The sequence below is a fragment of the Bufo gargarizans genome, unplaced genomic scaffold (assembly GCF_014858855.1).
Source record: "Bufo gargarizans isolate SCDJY-AF-19 unplaced genomic scaffold, ASM1485885v1 original_scaffold_1940_pilon, whole genome shotgun sequence".
Classification (NCBI taxonomy): Eukaryota; Metazoa; Chordata; class Amphibia; order Anura; family Bufonidae; genus Bufo; species Bufo gargarizans.
Window position 1 is genome coordinate 22,709 of NW_025334575.1, and position 16,481 is coordinate 39,189.

Here is a 16,481-nt window from a genome sequence, read left to right on the forward strand (position 1 = left end):
AGAGAGAGAGGTCTGTACTATACAGAGAGAGAGGTCTGTACTATACAGAGAGAGGTTATATACTATATACAGAGAGAGAGGTCTGTACTATACAGAGAGAGGTTATATACTATATACAGAGAGAGAGGTTATATACTATATACAGAGAGAGGTCTGTACTATACAGAGAGAGGTTATATACTATATACAGAGAGAGGTTATATACTATATACAGAGAGAGAGGTTATATACTATATACAGAGAGAGGTTATATACTATATACAGAGAGAGAGGTCTGTACTATACAGAGAGAGGTTATATACTATATACAGAGAGAGAGGTTATATACTATATACAGAGAGAGGTTATATACTATATACAGAGAGAGAGAGGTCTGTACTATACAGAGAGAGAGGTTATATACTATATACAGAGAGAGAGAGAGGTTATATACTATATACAGAGAGAGGTTATATACAGAGAGAGAGAGGTCTGTACTATACAGAGAGAGGTTATATACTATATACAGAGAGAGAGGTCTGTACTATACAGAGAGAGGTTATATACTATATACAGAGAGAGGTTATATACTATATACAGAGAGAGAGGTTATATACTATATACAGAGAGAGGTTATATACTATATACAGAGAGAGGTTATATACTATATACAGAGAGAGAGGTCTGTACTATACAGAGAGAGGTTATATACTATATACAGAGAGAGGTATATACTATATACAGAGAGAGAGGTTATATACTATATACAGAGAGAGGTTATATACTATATACAGAGAGAGGTTATATACTATATACAGAGAGAGAGGTCTGTACTATACAGAGAGAGAGGTCTGTACTATACAGAGAGAGGTTATATACTATATACAGAGAGAGGTTATATACTATATACAGAGAGAGGTTATATACTATATACAGAGAGAGAGAGGTCTGTACTATACAGAGAGAGAGGTTATATACTATATACAGAGAGGAGGTCTGTACTATACAGAGAGAGGTTATATACTATATACAGAGAGAGAGGTTTATATACTATATACAGAGAGAGGTATATACTATATACAGAGAGAGAGGTCTGTACTATACAGAGAGAGGTTATATACTATATACAGAGAGAGGTTATATACTATATACAGAGAGAGGTTATATACTATATACAGAGAGAGAGAGGTCTGTACTATACAGAGAGAGGTTATATACTATATACAGAGAGAGAGGTCTGTACTATACAGAGAGAGGTTATATACTATATACAGAGAGAGAGAGGTCTGTACTATACAGAGAGAGGTTATATACTATATACAGAGAGAGGTTATATACTATATACAGAGAGAGAGGTCTGTACTATACAGAGAGAGGTTATATACTATATACAGAGAGAGGTTATATACTATATACAGAGAGAGGTTATATACTATATACAGAGAGAGAGAGGTCTGTACTATACAGAGAGAGGTTATATACTATATACAGAGAGAAAGAGGTCTGTACTATACAGAGAGAGGTTATATACTATACAGAGAGAGAAAGGTCTGTACTATACAGAGAGAGGTTATATACTATATACAGAGAGAGAGAGGTCTGTACTATACAGAGAGAGGTTATATACTATATACAGAGAGAGAGGTCTGTACTATACAGAGAGAGGTTATATACTATATACAGAGAGAGAAAGAGGTCTGTACTATACAGAGAGAGGTTATATACTATATACAGAGAGAGAGGTTATATACTATATACAGAGAGAGAGAGGTCTGTACTATACAGAGAGAGGTTATATACTATATACAGAGAGAGAGGTTATATACTATATACAGAGAGAGGTTATATACTATATACAGAGAGAGAGCGGTCTGTACTATACAGAGAGAGAGCGGTCTGTACTATACAGAGAGAGAGGTTATATACTATATACAGAGAGAGAGAGAGGTTATATACTATATACAGAGAGAGGTTATATACTATATACAGAGAGAGAGAGGTCTGTACTATACAGAGAGAGAGGTCATATACTATATACAGAGAGAGAGGTTATATACTATATACAGAGAGAGAGCGGTCTGTACTATACAGAGAGAGGTTATATACTATATACAGAGAGTGAGAGGTCTGTACTATACAGAGAGAGGTTATATACTATATACAGAGAGAGAGGTCTGTACTATACAGAGAGAGAGGTTATATACTATATACAGAGAGAGAGAGGTCTGTACTATACAGAGAGACGTTATATACTATATACAGAGAGAGAAAGGTCTGTACTATACAGAGAGAGAGGTCATATACTATATACAGAGAGAGAGAGAGGTCTGTACTATACAGAGAGAGGTTATATACTATATACAGAGAGAGGTCTGTACTATACAGAGAGAGAGAGGTCTGTACTATACAGAGAGAGGTTATATACTATATACAGAGAGAGGTTATATACTATATACAGAGAGAGAGGTTATATACTATATACAGAGAGAGGTTATATACTATATACAGAGAGAGGTTATATACTATATACAGAGAGAGAGGTCTGTACTATACAGAGAGAGAGGTCTGTACTATACAGAGAGAGGTTATATACTATATACAGAGAGAGGTTATATACTATATACAGAGAGAGGTTATATACTATATACAGAGAGAGAGAGGTCTGTACTATACAGAGAGAGAGGTTATATACTATATACAGAGAGAGAGGTCTGTACTATACAGAGAGAGGTTATATACTATATACAGAGAGAGAGGTTATATACTATATACAGAGAGAGGTTATATACTATATACAGAGAGAGAGGTCTGTACTATACAGAGAGAGGTTATATACTATATACAGAGAGAGGTTATATACTATATACAGAGAGAGGTTATATACTATATACAGAGAGAGAGAGGTCTGTACTATACAGAGAGAGGTTATATACTATATACAGAGAGAGAGGTCTGTACTATACAGAGAGAGGTTATATACTATATACAGAGAGAGAGAGGTCTGTACTATACAGAGAGAGGTTATATACTATATACAGAGAGAGGTTATATACTATACAGAGAGAGAGGTCTGTACTATACAGAGAGAGGTTATATACTATATACAGAGAGAGGTTATATACTATATACAGAGAGAGGTTATATACTATATACAGAGAGAGAGAGGTCTGTACTATACAGAGAGAGGTTATATACTATATACAGAGAGAAAGAGGTCTGTACTATACAGAGAGAGGTTATATACTATATACAGAGAGAGAAAGGTCTGTACTATACAGAGAGAGGTTATATACTATATACAGAGAGAGAGAGGTCTGTACTATACAGAGAGAGGTTATATACTATATACAGAGAGAGAGGTCTGTACTATACAGAGAGAGGTTATATACTATATACAGAGAGAGAAAGAGGTCTGTACTATACAGAGAGAGGTTATATACTATATACAGAGAGAGAGGTTATATACTATATACAGAGAGAGAGAGGTCTGTACTATACAGAGAGAGGTTATATACTATATACAGAGAGAGAGGTTATATACTATATACAGAGAGAGGTTATATACTATATACAGAGAGAGAGCGGTCTGTACTATACAGAGAGAGAGCGGTCTGTACTATACAGAGAGAGAGGTTATATACTATATACAGAGAGAGAGAGAGGTTATATACTATATACAGAGAGAGGTTATATACTATATACAGAGAGAGAGAGGTCTGTACTATACAGAGAGAGAGGTCATATACTATATACAGAGAGAGAGGTTATATACTATATACAGAGAGAGAGCGGTCTGTACTATACAGAGAGAGGTTATATACTATATACAGAGAGTGAGAGGTCTGTACTATACAGAGAGAGGTTATATACTATATACAGAGAGAGAGGTCTGTACTATACAGAGAGAGAGGTTATATACTATATACAGAGAGAGAGAGGTCTGTACTATACAGAGAGACGTTATATACTATATACAGAGAGAGAAAGGTCTGTACTATACAGAGAGAGAGGTCATATACTATATACAGAGAGAGAAAGGTCTGTACTATACAGAGAGAGAGGTCATATACTATATACAGAGAGAGAGAGAGGTCTGTACTATACAGAGAGAGGTTATATACTATATACAGAGAGAGGTCTGTACTATACAGAGAGAGAGAGGTCTGTACTATACAGAGAGAGGTCATATACTATATACAGAGAGAGAGAGAGAGGTCTGTACTATACAGAGAGAGGTTATATACTATATACAGAGAGAGAGAGAGGTCTGTACTATACAGAGAGAGGTTATATACTATATACAGAGAGAGGTCTGTACTATACAGAGAGAGGTTATATACTATATACAGAGAGAGGAGAGAGGTCTGTACTATACAGAGAGAGGTTATATACTATATACAGAGAGAGGTGTGTAATATACAGAGAGAGGATATACTTTATACAGAGAGAGGTTTATACTATATACAGAGAGAGAGGTTATATACATATACAGAGAGAGAGAGGTCTGTACTATACAGAGAGAGGTTATATACTATATACAGAGAGAGAGGTCTGTACTATACAGAGAGAGGTTATATACTATATACAGAGAGAGAGGTTATATACTATATACAGAGAGAGAGAGGTCTGTACTATACAGAGAGAGGTGTATATACTATATACCGAGAGAGAGGTCGGTACTATACAGAGAGAGGTTATATACTATATACAGAGAGAGAGAGGTCTGTACTATACAGAGAGAGAGGTTATATACTATATACAGAGAGAGAGAGGTCTGTACTATACAGAGAGAGGTTATATACTATATACAGAGAGAGAGAGAGGTCTGTACTATACAGAGAGAGGTTATATACTATATACAGAGAGAGAGAGGTCTGTACTATACAGAGAGAGAGGTTATATACTATATACAGAGAGAGAGAGAGGTCTGTACTATACAGAGAGAGAGGTTATATACTATATACAGAGAGAGAGAGAGGTCTGTACTATACAGAGAGAGGTTATATACTATATACAGAGAGAGAGCGGTCTGTACTATACAGAGAGAGAGAGGTCTGTACTATACAGAGAGAGGTTATATACTATATACAGAGAGAGAGAGGTCTGTACTATACAGAGAGAGAGGTTATATACTATATACAGAGAGAGAGGTTATATACTATATACAGAGAGAGAGAGGTCTGTACTATACAGAGAGAGAGAGGTCTGTACTATACAGAGAGAGGTTATATACTATATACAGAGAGAGAGAGGTCTGTACTATACAGAGAGAGAGGTTATATACTATATACAGAGAGAGAGAGGTCTGTACTATACAGAGAGAGGTTATATACTATATACAGAGAGAGAGAGGTTATATACTATATACAGAGAGAGAGAGGTTATATACTATATACAGAGAGAGAGAGGTCTGTACTATACAGAGAGAGAGGTTATATACTATATACAGAGAGAGAGGTTATATACTATATACAGAGAGAGAGAGGTCTGTACTATACAGAGAGAGGTTATATACTATATACAGAGAGAGAGAGGTCTGTACTATACAGAGAGAGAGGTTATATACTATATACAGAGAGAGAGAGGTCTGTACTATACAGAGAGAGGTTATATACTATATACAGAGAGAGGTTATATACTATATACAGAGAGAGGTTATATACTATATACAGAGAGAGGTTATATACTATATACAGAGAGAGAGGTCTATACTATACAGAGAGAGGTTATATACTATATACAGAGAGAGAGAGGTCTGTACTATACAGAGAGAGGTTATATACTATATACAGAGAGAGAGGTTATATACTATATACAGAGAGAGAGAGGTCTGTACTATACAGAGAGAGGTTATATACTATATACAGAGAGAGAGGTCTGTACTATACAGAGAGAGGTTATATACTATATACAGAGAGAGAGGTCTGTACTATATACAGAGAGAGGTTATATACTATATACAGAGAGAGAGAGGTCTGTACTATACAGAGAGAGGTTATATACTATATACAGAGAGAGAGGTTATATACTATATACAGAGAGAGAGGTTATATACTATATACAGAGAGAGAGGTTATATACTATATACAGAGAGAGAGGTTATATACTATATACAGAGAGAGAGAGGTCTGTACTATACAGAGAGAGGTTATATACTATATACAGAGAGAGAGGTCTGTACTATACAGAGAGAGGTTATATACTATATACAGAGAGAGAGAGGTCTGTACTATATACAGAGAGAGAGAGGTCTGTACTATACAGAGAGGTTATATACTATATACAGAGAGAGAGAGAGCTCTGTACTATACAGAGAGAGGTTATATACTATATACAGAGAGAGAGAGAGGTCTGTACTATACAGAGAGAGGTTATATACTATATACAGAGAGAGAGGTCTGTACTATACAGAGAGAGAGGTTATATACTATATACAGAGAGAGAGAGGTCTGTACTATACAGAGAGAGAGGTTATATACTATATACAGAGAGAGAGAGGTCTGTACTATACAGAGAGAGAGGTTATATACTATATACAGAGAGAGAGAGGTCTGTACTATACAGAGAGAGGTTATATACTATATACAGAGAGAGAGAGGTCTGTACTATACAGAGAGAGGTTATATACTATATACAGAGAGAGGTTATATACTATATACAGAGAGAGAGGTCTGTACTATACAGAGAGAGGTTATATACTATATACAGAGAGAGAGGTCTGTACTATACAGAGAGAGAGGTCTGTACTATACAGAGAGAGAGGTTATATACTATATACAGAGAGAGAGAGGTCTGTACTATACAGAGAGAGGTTATATACTATATACAGAGAGAGAGGTCTGTACTATACAGAGAGAGAGGTTATATACTATATACAGAGAGAGAGAGGTCTGTACTATACAGAGAGAGAGGTTATATACTATATACAGAGAGAGAGGTCTGTACTATACAGAGAGAGGTTATATACTATATACAGAGAGAGGTTATATACTATATACAGAGAGAGAGAGGTCTGTACTATACAGAGAGAGAGGTTATATACTATATACAGAGAGAGGTTATATACTATATACAGAGAGAGGTCTGTACTATACAGAGAGAGGTTATATACTATATACAGAGAGAGGTTATATACTATATACAGAGAGAGAGAGGTCTGTACTATACAGAGAGAGAGGTTATATACTATATACAGAGAGAGAGCGGTCTGTACTATACAGAGAGAGAGGTTATATACTATATACAGAGAGAGAGGTTATATACTATATACAGAGAGAGAGAGGTCTGTACTATACAGAGAGAGGTTATATACTATATACAGAGAGAGAGAGGTCTGTACTATACAGAGAGAGGTTATATACTATATACAGAGAGAGAGAGGTCTGTACTATACAGAGAGAGAGGTTATATACTATATACAGAGAGAGAGAGGTCTGTACTATACAGAGAGAGGTTATATACTATATACAGAGAGAGAGGTCTGTACTATACAGAGAGAGGTTATATACTATATACAGAGAGAGGTTATATACTATATACAGAGAGAGGTTATATACTATAAACAGAGAGAGGTTATATACTATATACAGAGAGAGGTTATATACTATATACAGAGAGAGGTTATATACTATATACAGAGAGAGGTTATATACTATATACAGAGAGAGAGAGGTTATATACTATATACAGAGAGAGAGAGGTCTGTACTATACAGAGAGAGGTTATATACTATATACAGAGAGAGGTTATATATACTATACAGAGAGAGAGGTCTGTACTATACAGAGAGAGGTTATATACTATATACAGAGAGAGGTTATATACTATATACAGAGAGAGAGAGGTCTGTACTATACAGAGAGAGGTTATATACTATATACAGAGAGAGAGGTCTGTACTATACAGAGAGAGGTTATAATATACAGAGAGAGGATATAATATACAGAGAGAGGTTATAATATACAGAGAGAGAGTGTACTATACAGAGAGAGGTTATATACTATATACAGAGAGAGAGAGGTCTGTACTATACAGAGAGAGAGGTTATATACTATATACAGAGAGAGAGAGGTCTGTACTATACAGAGAGAGGTTATATACTATATACAGAGAGAGAGGTTATATACTATATACAGAGAGAGAGGTCTGTACTATACAGAGAGAGGTTATATACTATATACAGAGAGAGAGAGAGAGAGAGGTCTGTACTATACAGAGAGAGAGGTCTGTACTATACAGAGAGAGGTTATATACTATATACAGAGAGAGGTTATATACTATATACAGAGAGAGAGAGGTCTGTACTATACAGAGAGAGGTTATATACTATATACAGAGAGAGAGGTTGTATACTATATACAGAGAGAGGTTATATACTATATACAGAGAGAGAGGTTATATACTATATACAGAGAGAGGTTATATACTATATACAGAGAGAGAGAGGTCTGTACTATACAGAGAGAGGTTATATACTATATACAGAGAGAGGTTATATACTATATACAGAGAGAGAGAGGTCTGTACTATACAGAGAGAGAGGTTATATACTATATACAGAGAGAGAGAGGTCTGTACTATACAGAGAGAGGTTATATACTATATACAGAGAGAGAGGTTATATACTATATACAGAGAGAGAGGTCTGTACTATACAGAGAGAGGTATATACTATATACAGAGAGAGAGAGAGAGAGAGGTCTGTACTATACAGAGAGAGGTTATATACTATATACAGAGAGAGGTTATATACTATATACAGAGAGAGAGAGGTCTGTACTATACAGAGAGAGGTTATATACTATATACAGAGAGAGAGGTTATATACTATATACAGAGAGAGGTTATATACTATATACAGAGAGAGAGGTTATATACTATATACAGAGAGAGGTTATATACTATATACAGAGAGAGGTTATATACTATATACAGAGAGAGAGAGGTCTGTACTATACAGAGAGAGGTTATATACTATATACAGAGAGAGAGGTTATATACTATATACAGAGAGAGGTTATATACTATATACAGAGAGAGAGAGGTCTGTACTATACAGAGAGAGGTTATATACTATATACAGAGAGAGAGGTTATATACTATATACAGAGAGAGAGAGGTCTGTACTATACAGAGAGAGGTTATATACTATATACAGAGAGAGAGGTTATATACTATATACAGAGAGAGGTTATATACTATATACAGAGAGAGAGAGGTCTGTACTATACAGAGAGAGAGGTTATATACTATATACAGAGAGAGAGCGGTCTGTACTATACAGAGAGAGAGAGGTCTGTACTATACAGAGAGAGAGGTCTGTACTATACAGAGAGAGGTTATATACTATATACAGAGAGAGGTTATATACTATATACAGAGAGAGAGAGGTCTGTACTATACAGAGAGAGAGGTTATATACTATATACAGAGAGAGAGAGAGGTTATATACTATATACAGAGAGAGGTTATATACTATATACAGAGAGAGGTTATATACTATATACAGAGAGAGAGAGGTCTGTACTATACAGAGAGAGGTTATATACTATATACAGAGAGAGAGGTCTGTACTATACAGAGAGAGGTTATATACTATATACAGAGAGAGAGGTTATATACTATATACAGAGAGAGGTTATATACTATATACAGAGAGAGGTCTGTACTATACAGAGAGAGGTTATATACTATATACAGAGAGAGGTTATATACTATATACAGAGAGAGGTTATATACTATATACAGAGAGAGAGAGGTCTGTACTATACAGAGAGAGAGGTTATATACTATATACAGAGAGAGGTTATATACTATATACAGAGAGAGAGGTCTGTACTATACAGAGAGAGGTTATATACTATATACAGAGAGAGAGAGGTCTGTACTATACAGAGAGGTTATATACTATATACAGAGAGAGAGAGGTCTGTACTATACAGAGAGAGGTTATATACTATATACAGAGAGAGAGCGGTCTGTACTATACAGAGAGAGGTTATATACTATATACAGAGAGAGAGAGAGAGAGAGAGAGGTCTGTACTATACAGAGAGAGAGGTCTGTACTATACAGAGAGAGGTTATATACTATATACAGAGAGAGGTTATATACTATATACAGAGAGAGAGAGGTCTGTACTATACAGAGAGAGGTTATATACTATATACAGAGAGAGGTTATATACTATATACAGAGAGAGGTTATATACTATATACAGAGAGAGAGCGGTCTGTACTATACAGAGAGAGGTTATATACTATATACAGAGAGAGAGCGGTCTGTACTATACAGAGAGAGGTTATATACTATATACAGAGAGAGAGAGGTCTGTACTATACAGAGAGAGAGGTTATATACTATATACAGAGAGAGAGAGGTCTGTACTATACAGAGAGAGGTTATATACTATATACAGAGAGAGAGGTCTGTACTATACAGAGAGAGGTTATATACTATATACAGAGAGAGAGAGAGGTCTGTACTATACAGAGAGGAGTATATATATATGGGGAGGGGTCATGTACAGTATATATGTATATAGGGGGAGGGGGCCTGTACGGTATATAGGGGGAGGGGGCCTGTACGGTATATAGGGGGAGGGGGCCTGTACGGTATATAGGGGGAGGGGGCCTGTATGGTATATAGGGGGGAGGGGGCCTGTACGGTATATATAGGGGGAGGGGTCCTGTACGGTATATAGGGGGAGGGGTCCTGTACGGTATATATAGGGGGAGGGGTCCTGTACGGTATATATAGGGGGAGGGGTCCTGTACGGTATATATAGGGGGAGGGGTCATGTACGGTATACAGGGGGAGGGGGCCTGTACGGTATATATAGGGGAGGGGGCCTGTACGGTATATAGGGGAGGGGGCCTGTACGGTATATAGGGGAGGGGGCCTGTACGGTATATAGGGGAGGGGGCCTGTACGGTATATAGGGGAGGGGGCCTGTACGGTATATAGGGGAGGGGGCCTGTACGGTATATATAGGGGGAGGGTCCTGTACGGTATATAGGGGAGGGGTCCTGTACGGTATATAGGGGAGGGGTCCTGTACGGTATATATAGGGGAGGGGTCCTGTACGGTATATATAGGGGAGGGGTCCTGTACGGTATATATAGGGGAGGGGTCCTGTACGGTATATATAGGGGAGGGGTCCTGTACGGTATATATAGGGGGAGGGGTCCTGTACGGTATATATAGGGGGAGGGGTCCTGTACGGTATATATAGGGGGAGGGGTCCTGTACGGTATATATAGGGGGAGGGGTCCTGTACGGTATATAGGTACGAGGTCCTGTACGGTATATATAGGGGGAGGGTCCTGTACGGTATATAGGGGAGGGGTCCTGTACGGTATATATAGGGGAGGGGTCCTGTACGGTATATATAGGGGAGGGGTCCTGTACGGTATATATAGGGGGAGGGGTCCTGTACGGTATATATAGGGGGAGGGGTCCTGTACGGTATATATAGGGGGAGGGGTCCTGTACGGTATATATAGGGGGAGGGTCCTGTACGGTGTATATATAGGGGGAGGGGTCCTGTACGGTATATATAGGGGGAGGGGTCCTGTACAGTATATAGGTACGAGGTCCTGTACGGTATATATAGGGGGAGGGTCCTGTACGGTATATATAGGGGGAGGGTCCTGTACGGTATATAGGGGAGGGGTCCTGTACGGTATATAGGGGAGGGGTCCTGTACGGTATATATAGGGGGAGGGTCCTGTACGGTATATAGGGGAGGGGTCCTGTACGGTATATATAGGGGGAGGGGTCCTGTACGGTATATATAGGGGGAGGGGTCCTGTACGGTATATATAGGGGGAGGGGTCCTGTACGGTATATATATAGGGGGAGGGGGCCTGTACGGTATATAGGGGGAGGGGGCCTGTACAGTATATATATCGGGAGGGGGCCTGTACAGTATATATAGGGGGAGGGGGCCTGTACGGTATATATAGGGGAGGGGTCCTGTACGGTATATATGGGGGAGGGGTCCTGTACGGTATATATGGGGGAGGGGTCCTGTACGGTATATAGGGGGAGGGGGCCTGTACAGTATATATAGGGGGAGGGGGCCTGTACGGTATATATAGGGGAGGGGGCCTGTACGGTATATATAGGGGGAGGGGGCCTGTACGGTATATATAGGGGGAGGGGGCCTGTACGGTATATAGGGGAGGGGTCCTGTACGGTATACAGGGGGAGGGGTCATGTACGGTATATATAGGGGGAGGGGTCCTGTACAGGATATATAGGGGGAGGGGTCCTGTACGGTATATAGGGGGAGGGGGCCTGTACAGTATATATAGGGGGAGGGGGCCTGTACGGTATATATAGGGGGAGGGGGCCTGTACGGTATATATAGGGGGAGGGGGCCTGTACGGTATATATAGGGGGAGGGGGCCTGTACGGTATATATAGGGGGAGGGGGCCTGTACGGTATATATAGGGGGAGGGGGCCTGTACGGTATATATAGGGGGAGGGGGCCTGTACGGTATATAGGGGAGGGGTCCTGTACGGTATACAGGGGGAGGGGTCATGTACGGTATATATAGGGGGAGGGGGCCTGTACGGTATATATAAGGGAGGGGGCCTGTACGGTATATATAGGGGGAGGGGTCCTGTACGGTATATATAGGGGGAGGGGTCCTGTACGGTATATATAGGGGGAGGGGTCCTGCACGGTTTACAGGGGGAGGGGTCCTGTACGGTATATATAGGGGAGGGGTCCTGTACGGTATATATAGGGGAGGGGTCCTGTACGGTATATAGGGGAGGGGTCCTGTACGGTATATATAGGGGAGGGGTCCTGTACGGTATATAGGGGAGGGGTCCTGTACGGTATACAGGGGGAGGGGTCATGTACGGTATATATAGGGGGAGGGGTCATGTACGGTATATAGGGGGAGGGGGCCTGTACGGTGGATATATAGGGGAGGGGTCCTGTACGGTATATAAGGGAGGGGTCCTGTACGGTATATACAGGGGGAGGGGGCCTGTACGGTATACAGGGGGAGGGGTCATGTACGGTGGATATATAGGGGAGGGGTCCTGTACGGTATATACAGGGGGAGGGTCCTGTACGGTGGATATATAGGGGAGGGGTCCTGTACGGTATATATGGGGAGGGTCCTGTACGGTGGATATATAGGGGAGGGGTCCTGTACGGTGGATATATAGGGGAGGGGTCCTGTACGGTATATATGGGGAGGGTCCTGTACGGTGGATATATAGGGGGAGGGGGCCTGTACGGTATATATAGGGGAGGGGGCCTGTACGGTATACAGGGGGAGGGGCACACGCACGGACGCAGGCCGCACCTCGGTCCTCCGGTACAGGGTCGCCTCGCCGTAGGCCCCGTGGCCCAGCACCCGGATGGGGATGTAGTGCAGCTCCTCCTGCTCCGCCCCGCAGCTCCGCACCGAGTCCCCGAAGTCCGAGTTGATGGAGTCGCAGTGCCGGTCATAGCGGCTGAGGGCGGACATGGCGGAATCAGCGGCCTCTGCTAGCCGCCATATTATTCAACCCTGACCCAGAAGAGCAGCCTCCCGGGCGGAAGGAGCGAGCACGTGACCGCGGCGGCCGGCGCCATGACTGATGTGGGCAACCGCCCAATAACCACAGCCAGGAGTCCCCAGACTAAACGGGTGTACGGGGTCACCCCGGGGCTCAGTGTCCTGTGAGGGGTCACCCCGGGGCTCGGTGTCCTGTGAGGGGTCACCCCGGGGCTCAGTGTCCTGTGAGGGGTCACCCCGGGGCTCAGTGTCCTGTGAGGGGTCACCCCGGGGCTCGGTGTCCTGTGAGGGGTCACCCCGGGGCTCAGTGTCCTGTGAGGGGTCACCCCGGGGCTCAGTGTCCTGTGAGGGGTCACCCCGGGGCTCGGTGTCCTGTATGGGGTCACCCCGGGGCTCAGTGTCCTGTATGGGGTCACCCCGGGGCTCAGTGTCCTGTGAGGGGTCACCCCGGGGCTCAGTGTACTGTGAGGGGTCACCCCGGGGCTCGGTGTCCTGTATGGGGTCACCCCGGGGCTCAGTGTCCTGTATGGGGTCACCCCGGGGCTCAGTGTCCTGTGAGGGGTCACCCCGGGGCTCAGTGTCCTGTGAGGGGTCACCCCGGGGCTCAGTGTCCTGTGAGGGGTCACCCCGGGGCTCAGTGTCCTGTGAGGGGTCACCCCGGGGCTCAGTGTCCTGTATGGGGTCACCCCGGGGCTCAGTGTCCTGTATGGGGTCACCCCGGGGCTCAGTGTCCTGTGAGGGGTCACCCCGGGGCTCAGTGTCCTGTGAGGGGTCACCCCGGGGCTCAGTGTCCTGTGAGGGGTCACCCCGGGGCTCAGTGTCCTGTGAGGGGTCACCCCGGGGCTCAGTGTCCTGTATGGGGTCACCCCGGGGCTCAGTGTCCTGTGTGGGGTCACCCCGGGGCTCAGTGTCCTGTGAGGGGTCACCCCGGGGCTCAGTGTCCTGTGAGGGGTCACCCCGGGGCTCAGTGTCCTGTGAGGGGTCACCCCGGGGCTCAGTGTCCTGTATGGGGTCACCCCGGGGCTCAGTGTCCTGTGAGGGGTCACCCCGGGGGGCTCGGTGTCCTGTGAGGGGTCACCCCGGGGGGCTCGGTGTCCTGTGAGGGGTCACCCGGGGGGGCTCGGTGTCCTGTGAGGGGTCACCCGGGGGGGCTCGGTGTCCTGTGAGGGGTCACCCGGGGGGGCTCGGTGTCCTGTGAGGGGTCACCCGGGGGGGCTCGGTGTCCTGTGAGGGGTCACCCCGGGGCTCAGTGTCCTGTGAGGGGTCACCCCGGGGCTCAGTGTCCTGTATGGGGTCACCCCAGGCTCGGTGTCCTGTGAGGGGTCACCCGGGGGGGCTCGGTGTCCTGTGAGGGGTCACCCCGGGGGGCTCAGTGTACTGTATGGGGTCACCCCGGGGCTCAGTGTCCTGTGAGGGGTCACCCCGGGGCTCAGTGTACTGTATGGGGTCACCCCGGGGCTCAGTGTCCTGTGAGGGGTCACCCCGGGGGCTCGATGTCCTGTGAGGGGTCACCCGGGGGGGCTCAGTGTACTTTATGGGGTCACCCCGGGGGGGGGGGGGGGGCTCAGTGTCCTGTGAGGGGTCACCCCGGGGGCTCAGTGTCCTGTATGGGGTCACCCCGGGGGGCTCAGTGTCCGGTATGGGGTCCACCCCCGGGGGGGCGGGGGGTAGCTCGGTGTCCGGTATGGGGGTCACCCCGGGGGGCTCGGTGTCCTGTATGGGGGTCACCCCGGGGGGCTCGGTGTCCTGTATGGGGGTCACCCCGGGGGGCTCGGTGTCCTGTATGGGGGTCACCCCGGGGGGCTCGGTGTCCTGTATGGGGGTCACCCCGGGGGGCTCGGTGTCCTGTATGGGGTCCACCCCCGGGGGGGCGGGGGGTAGCTCGGTGTCCGGTATGGGGGTCACCCCGGGGGGCTCGGTGTCCTGTATGGGGTCACCCCGGGGGGCTCGGTGTCCTGTATGGGGTCACCCCGGGGCTCAGTGTTCTGTGAGGGGTCACCCCGGGGCTCAGTGTCCTGTGAGGGGTCACCCCGGGGCTCAGTGTCCTGTGAGGGGTCACCCCGGGGGGCTCAGTGTCCTGTGAGGGGTCACCCCGGGGGGCTCAGTGTCCTGTGAGGGGTCACCCCTGGGCTCAGTGTCCTGTGAGGGGTCACCCCGGGGCTCAGTGTCCTGTGAGGGGTCACCCCTGGGCTCAGTGTCCTGTGAGGGGTCACCCCGGGGGGCTCGGTGTCCGGTATGGGGTCACCCCGGGGGGCTCGTGTACTGTATGGGGTCACCCCGGGGGGCTCGGTGTCCGGTATGGGGGTCACCCCGGGGGGCTCGGTGTCCGGTATGGGGGTCACCCCTGGGCTCAGTGTCCTGTGAGGGGTCACCCTGGGGGGCTCAGTGTCCTGTGAGGGGTCACCCCTGGGCTCAGTGTCCTGTGAGGGGTCACCCCGGGGGGCTCGGTGTCCTGTGAGGGGTCACCCCGGGGGGCTCAGTGTACTGTATGGGGTCACCCCGGGGCTCAGTGTCCTGTGAGGGGTCACCCCGGGGCTCAGTGTACTGTATGGGGTCACCCCGGGGCTCAGTGTCCTGTGAGGGGTCACCCCGGGGGCTCGATGTCCTGTGAGGGGTCACCCGGGGGGGGCTCAGTGTACTTTATGGGGTCACCCCGGGGGGGGGGGGGGGGGCTCAGTGTCCTGTGAGGGGTCACCCCGGGGGCTCAGTGTCCTGTATGGGGTCACCCCGGGGGGCTCCGTGTCCGGTATGGGGTCCACCCCCGGGGGGGCGGGGGGTAGCTCGGTGTCCGGTATGGGGGTCACCCCGGGGGGCTCGGTGTCCTGTGTGGGGTCACCCCGGGGGGCTCGTGTACTGTATGGGGTCACCCCGGGGGGCTCGGTGTCCGGTGTGGGGGTCACCCCGGGGGGCTCGGTGTCCGGTATGGGGGTCACCCCTGGGCTCAGTGTCCTGTGAGGGGTCACCCCGGGGGGCTCAGT

At 45.5% G+C, this 16,481-nt stretch overlaps 1 protein-coding gene across 2 annotated transcripts in view; it reads right to left on the reverse strand.

Moving 5' to 3' along the window:
* Positions 1-13,556, reverse strand: part of NEK9 (NIMA related kinase 9) — a 28,335-nt gene extending 14,779 nt beyond the window's left edge. For both annotated transcript variants that reach the window (XM_044274645.1, XM_044274644.1), the window contains exon 1: positions 13,309-13,556. In XM_044274645.1, coding sequence (XP_044130580.1) covers positions 13,309-13,473 — 165 coding nt within the window. In that variant the 5' untranslated portion in view covers positions 13,474-13,556. The remainder of the gene's footprint in view (positions 1-13,308) is intronic.
* Positions 13,557-16,481: the final 2,925 nt, after the last annotated feature.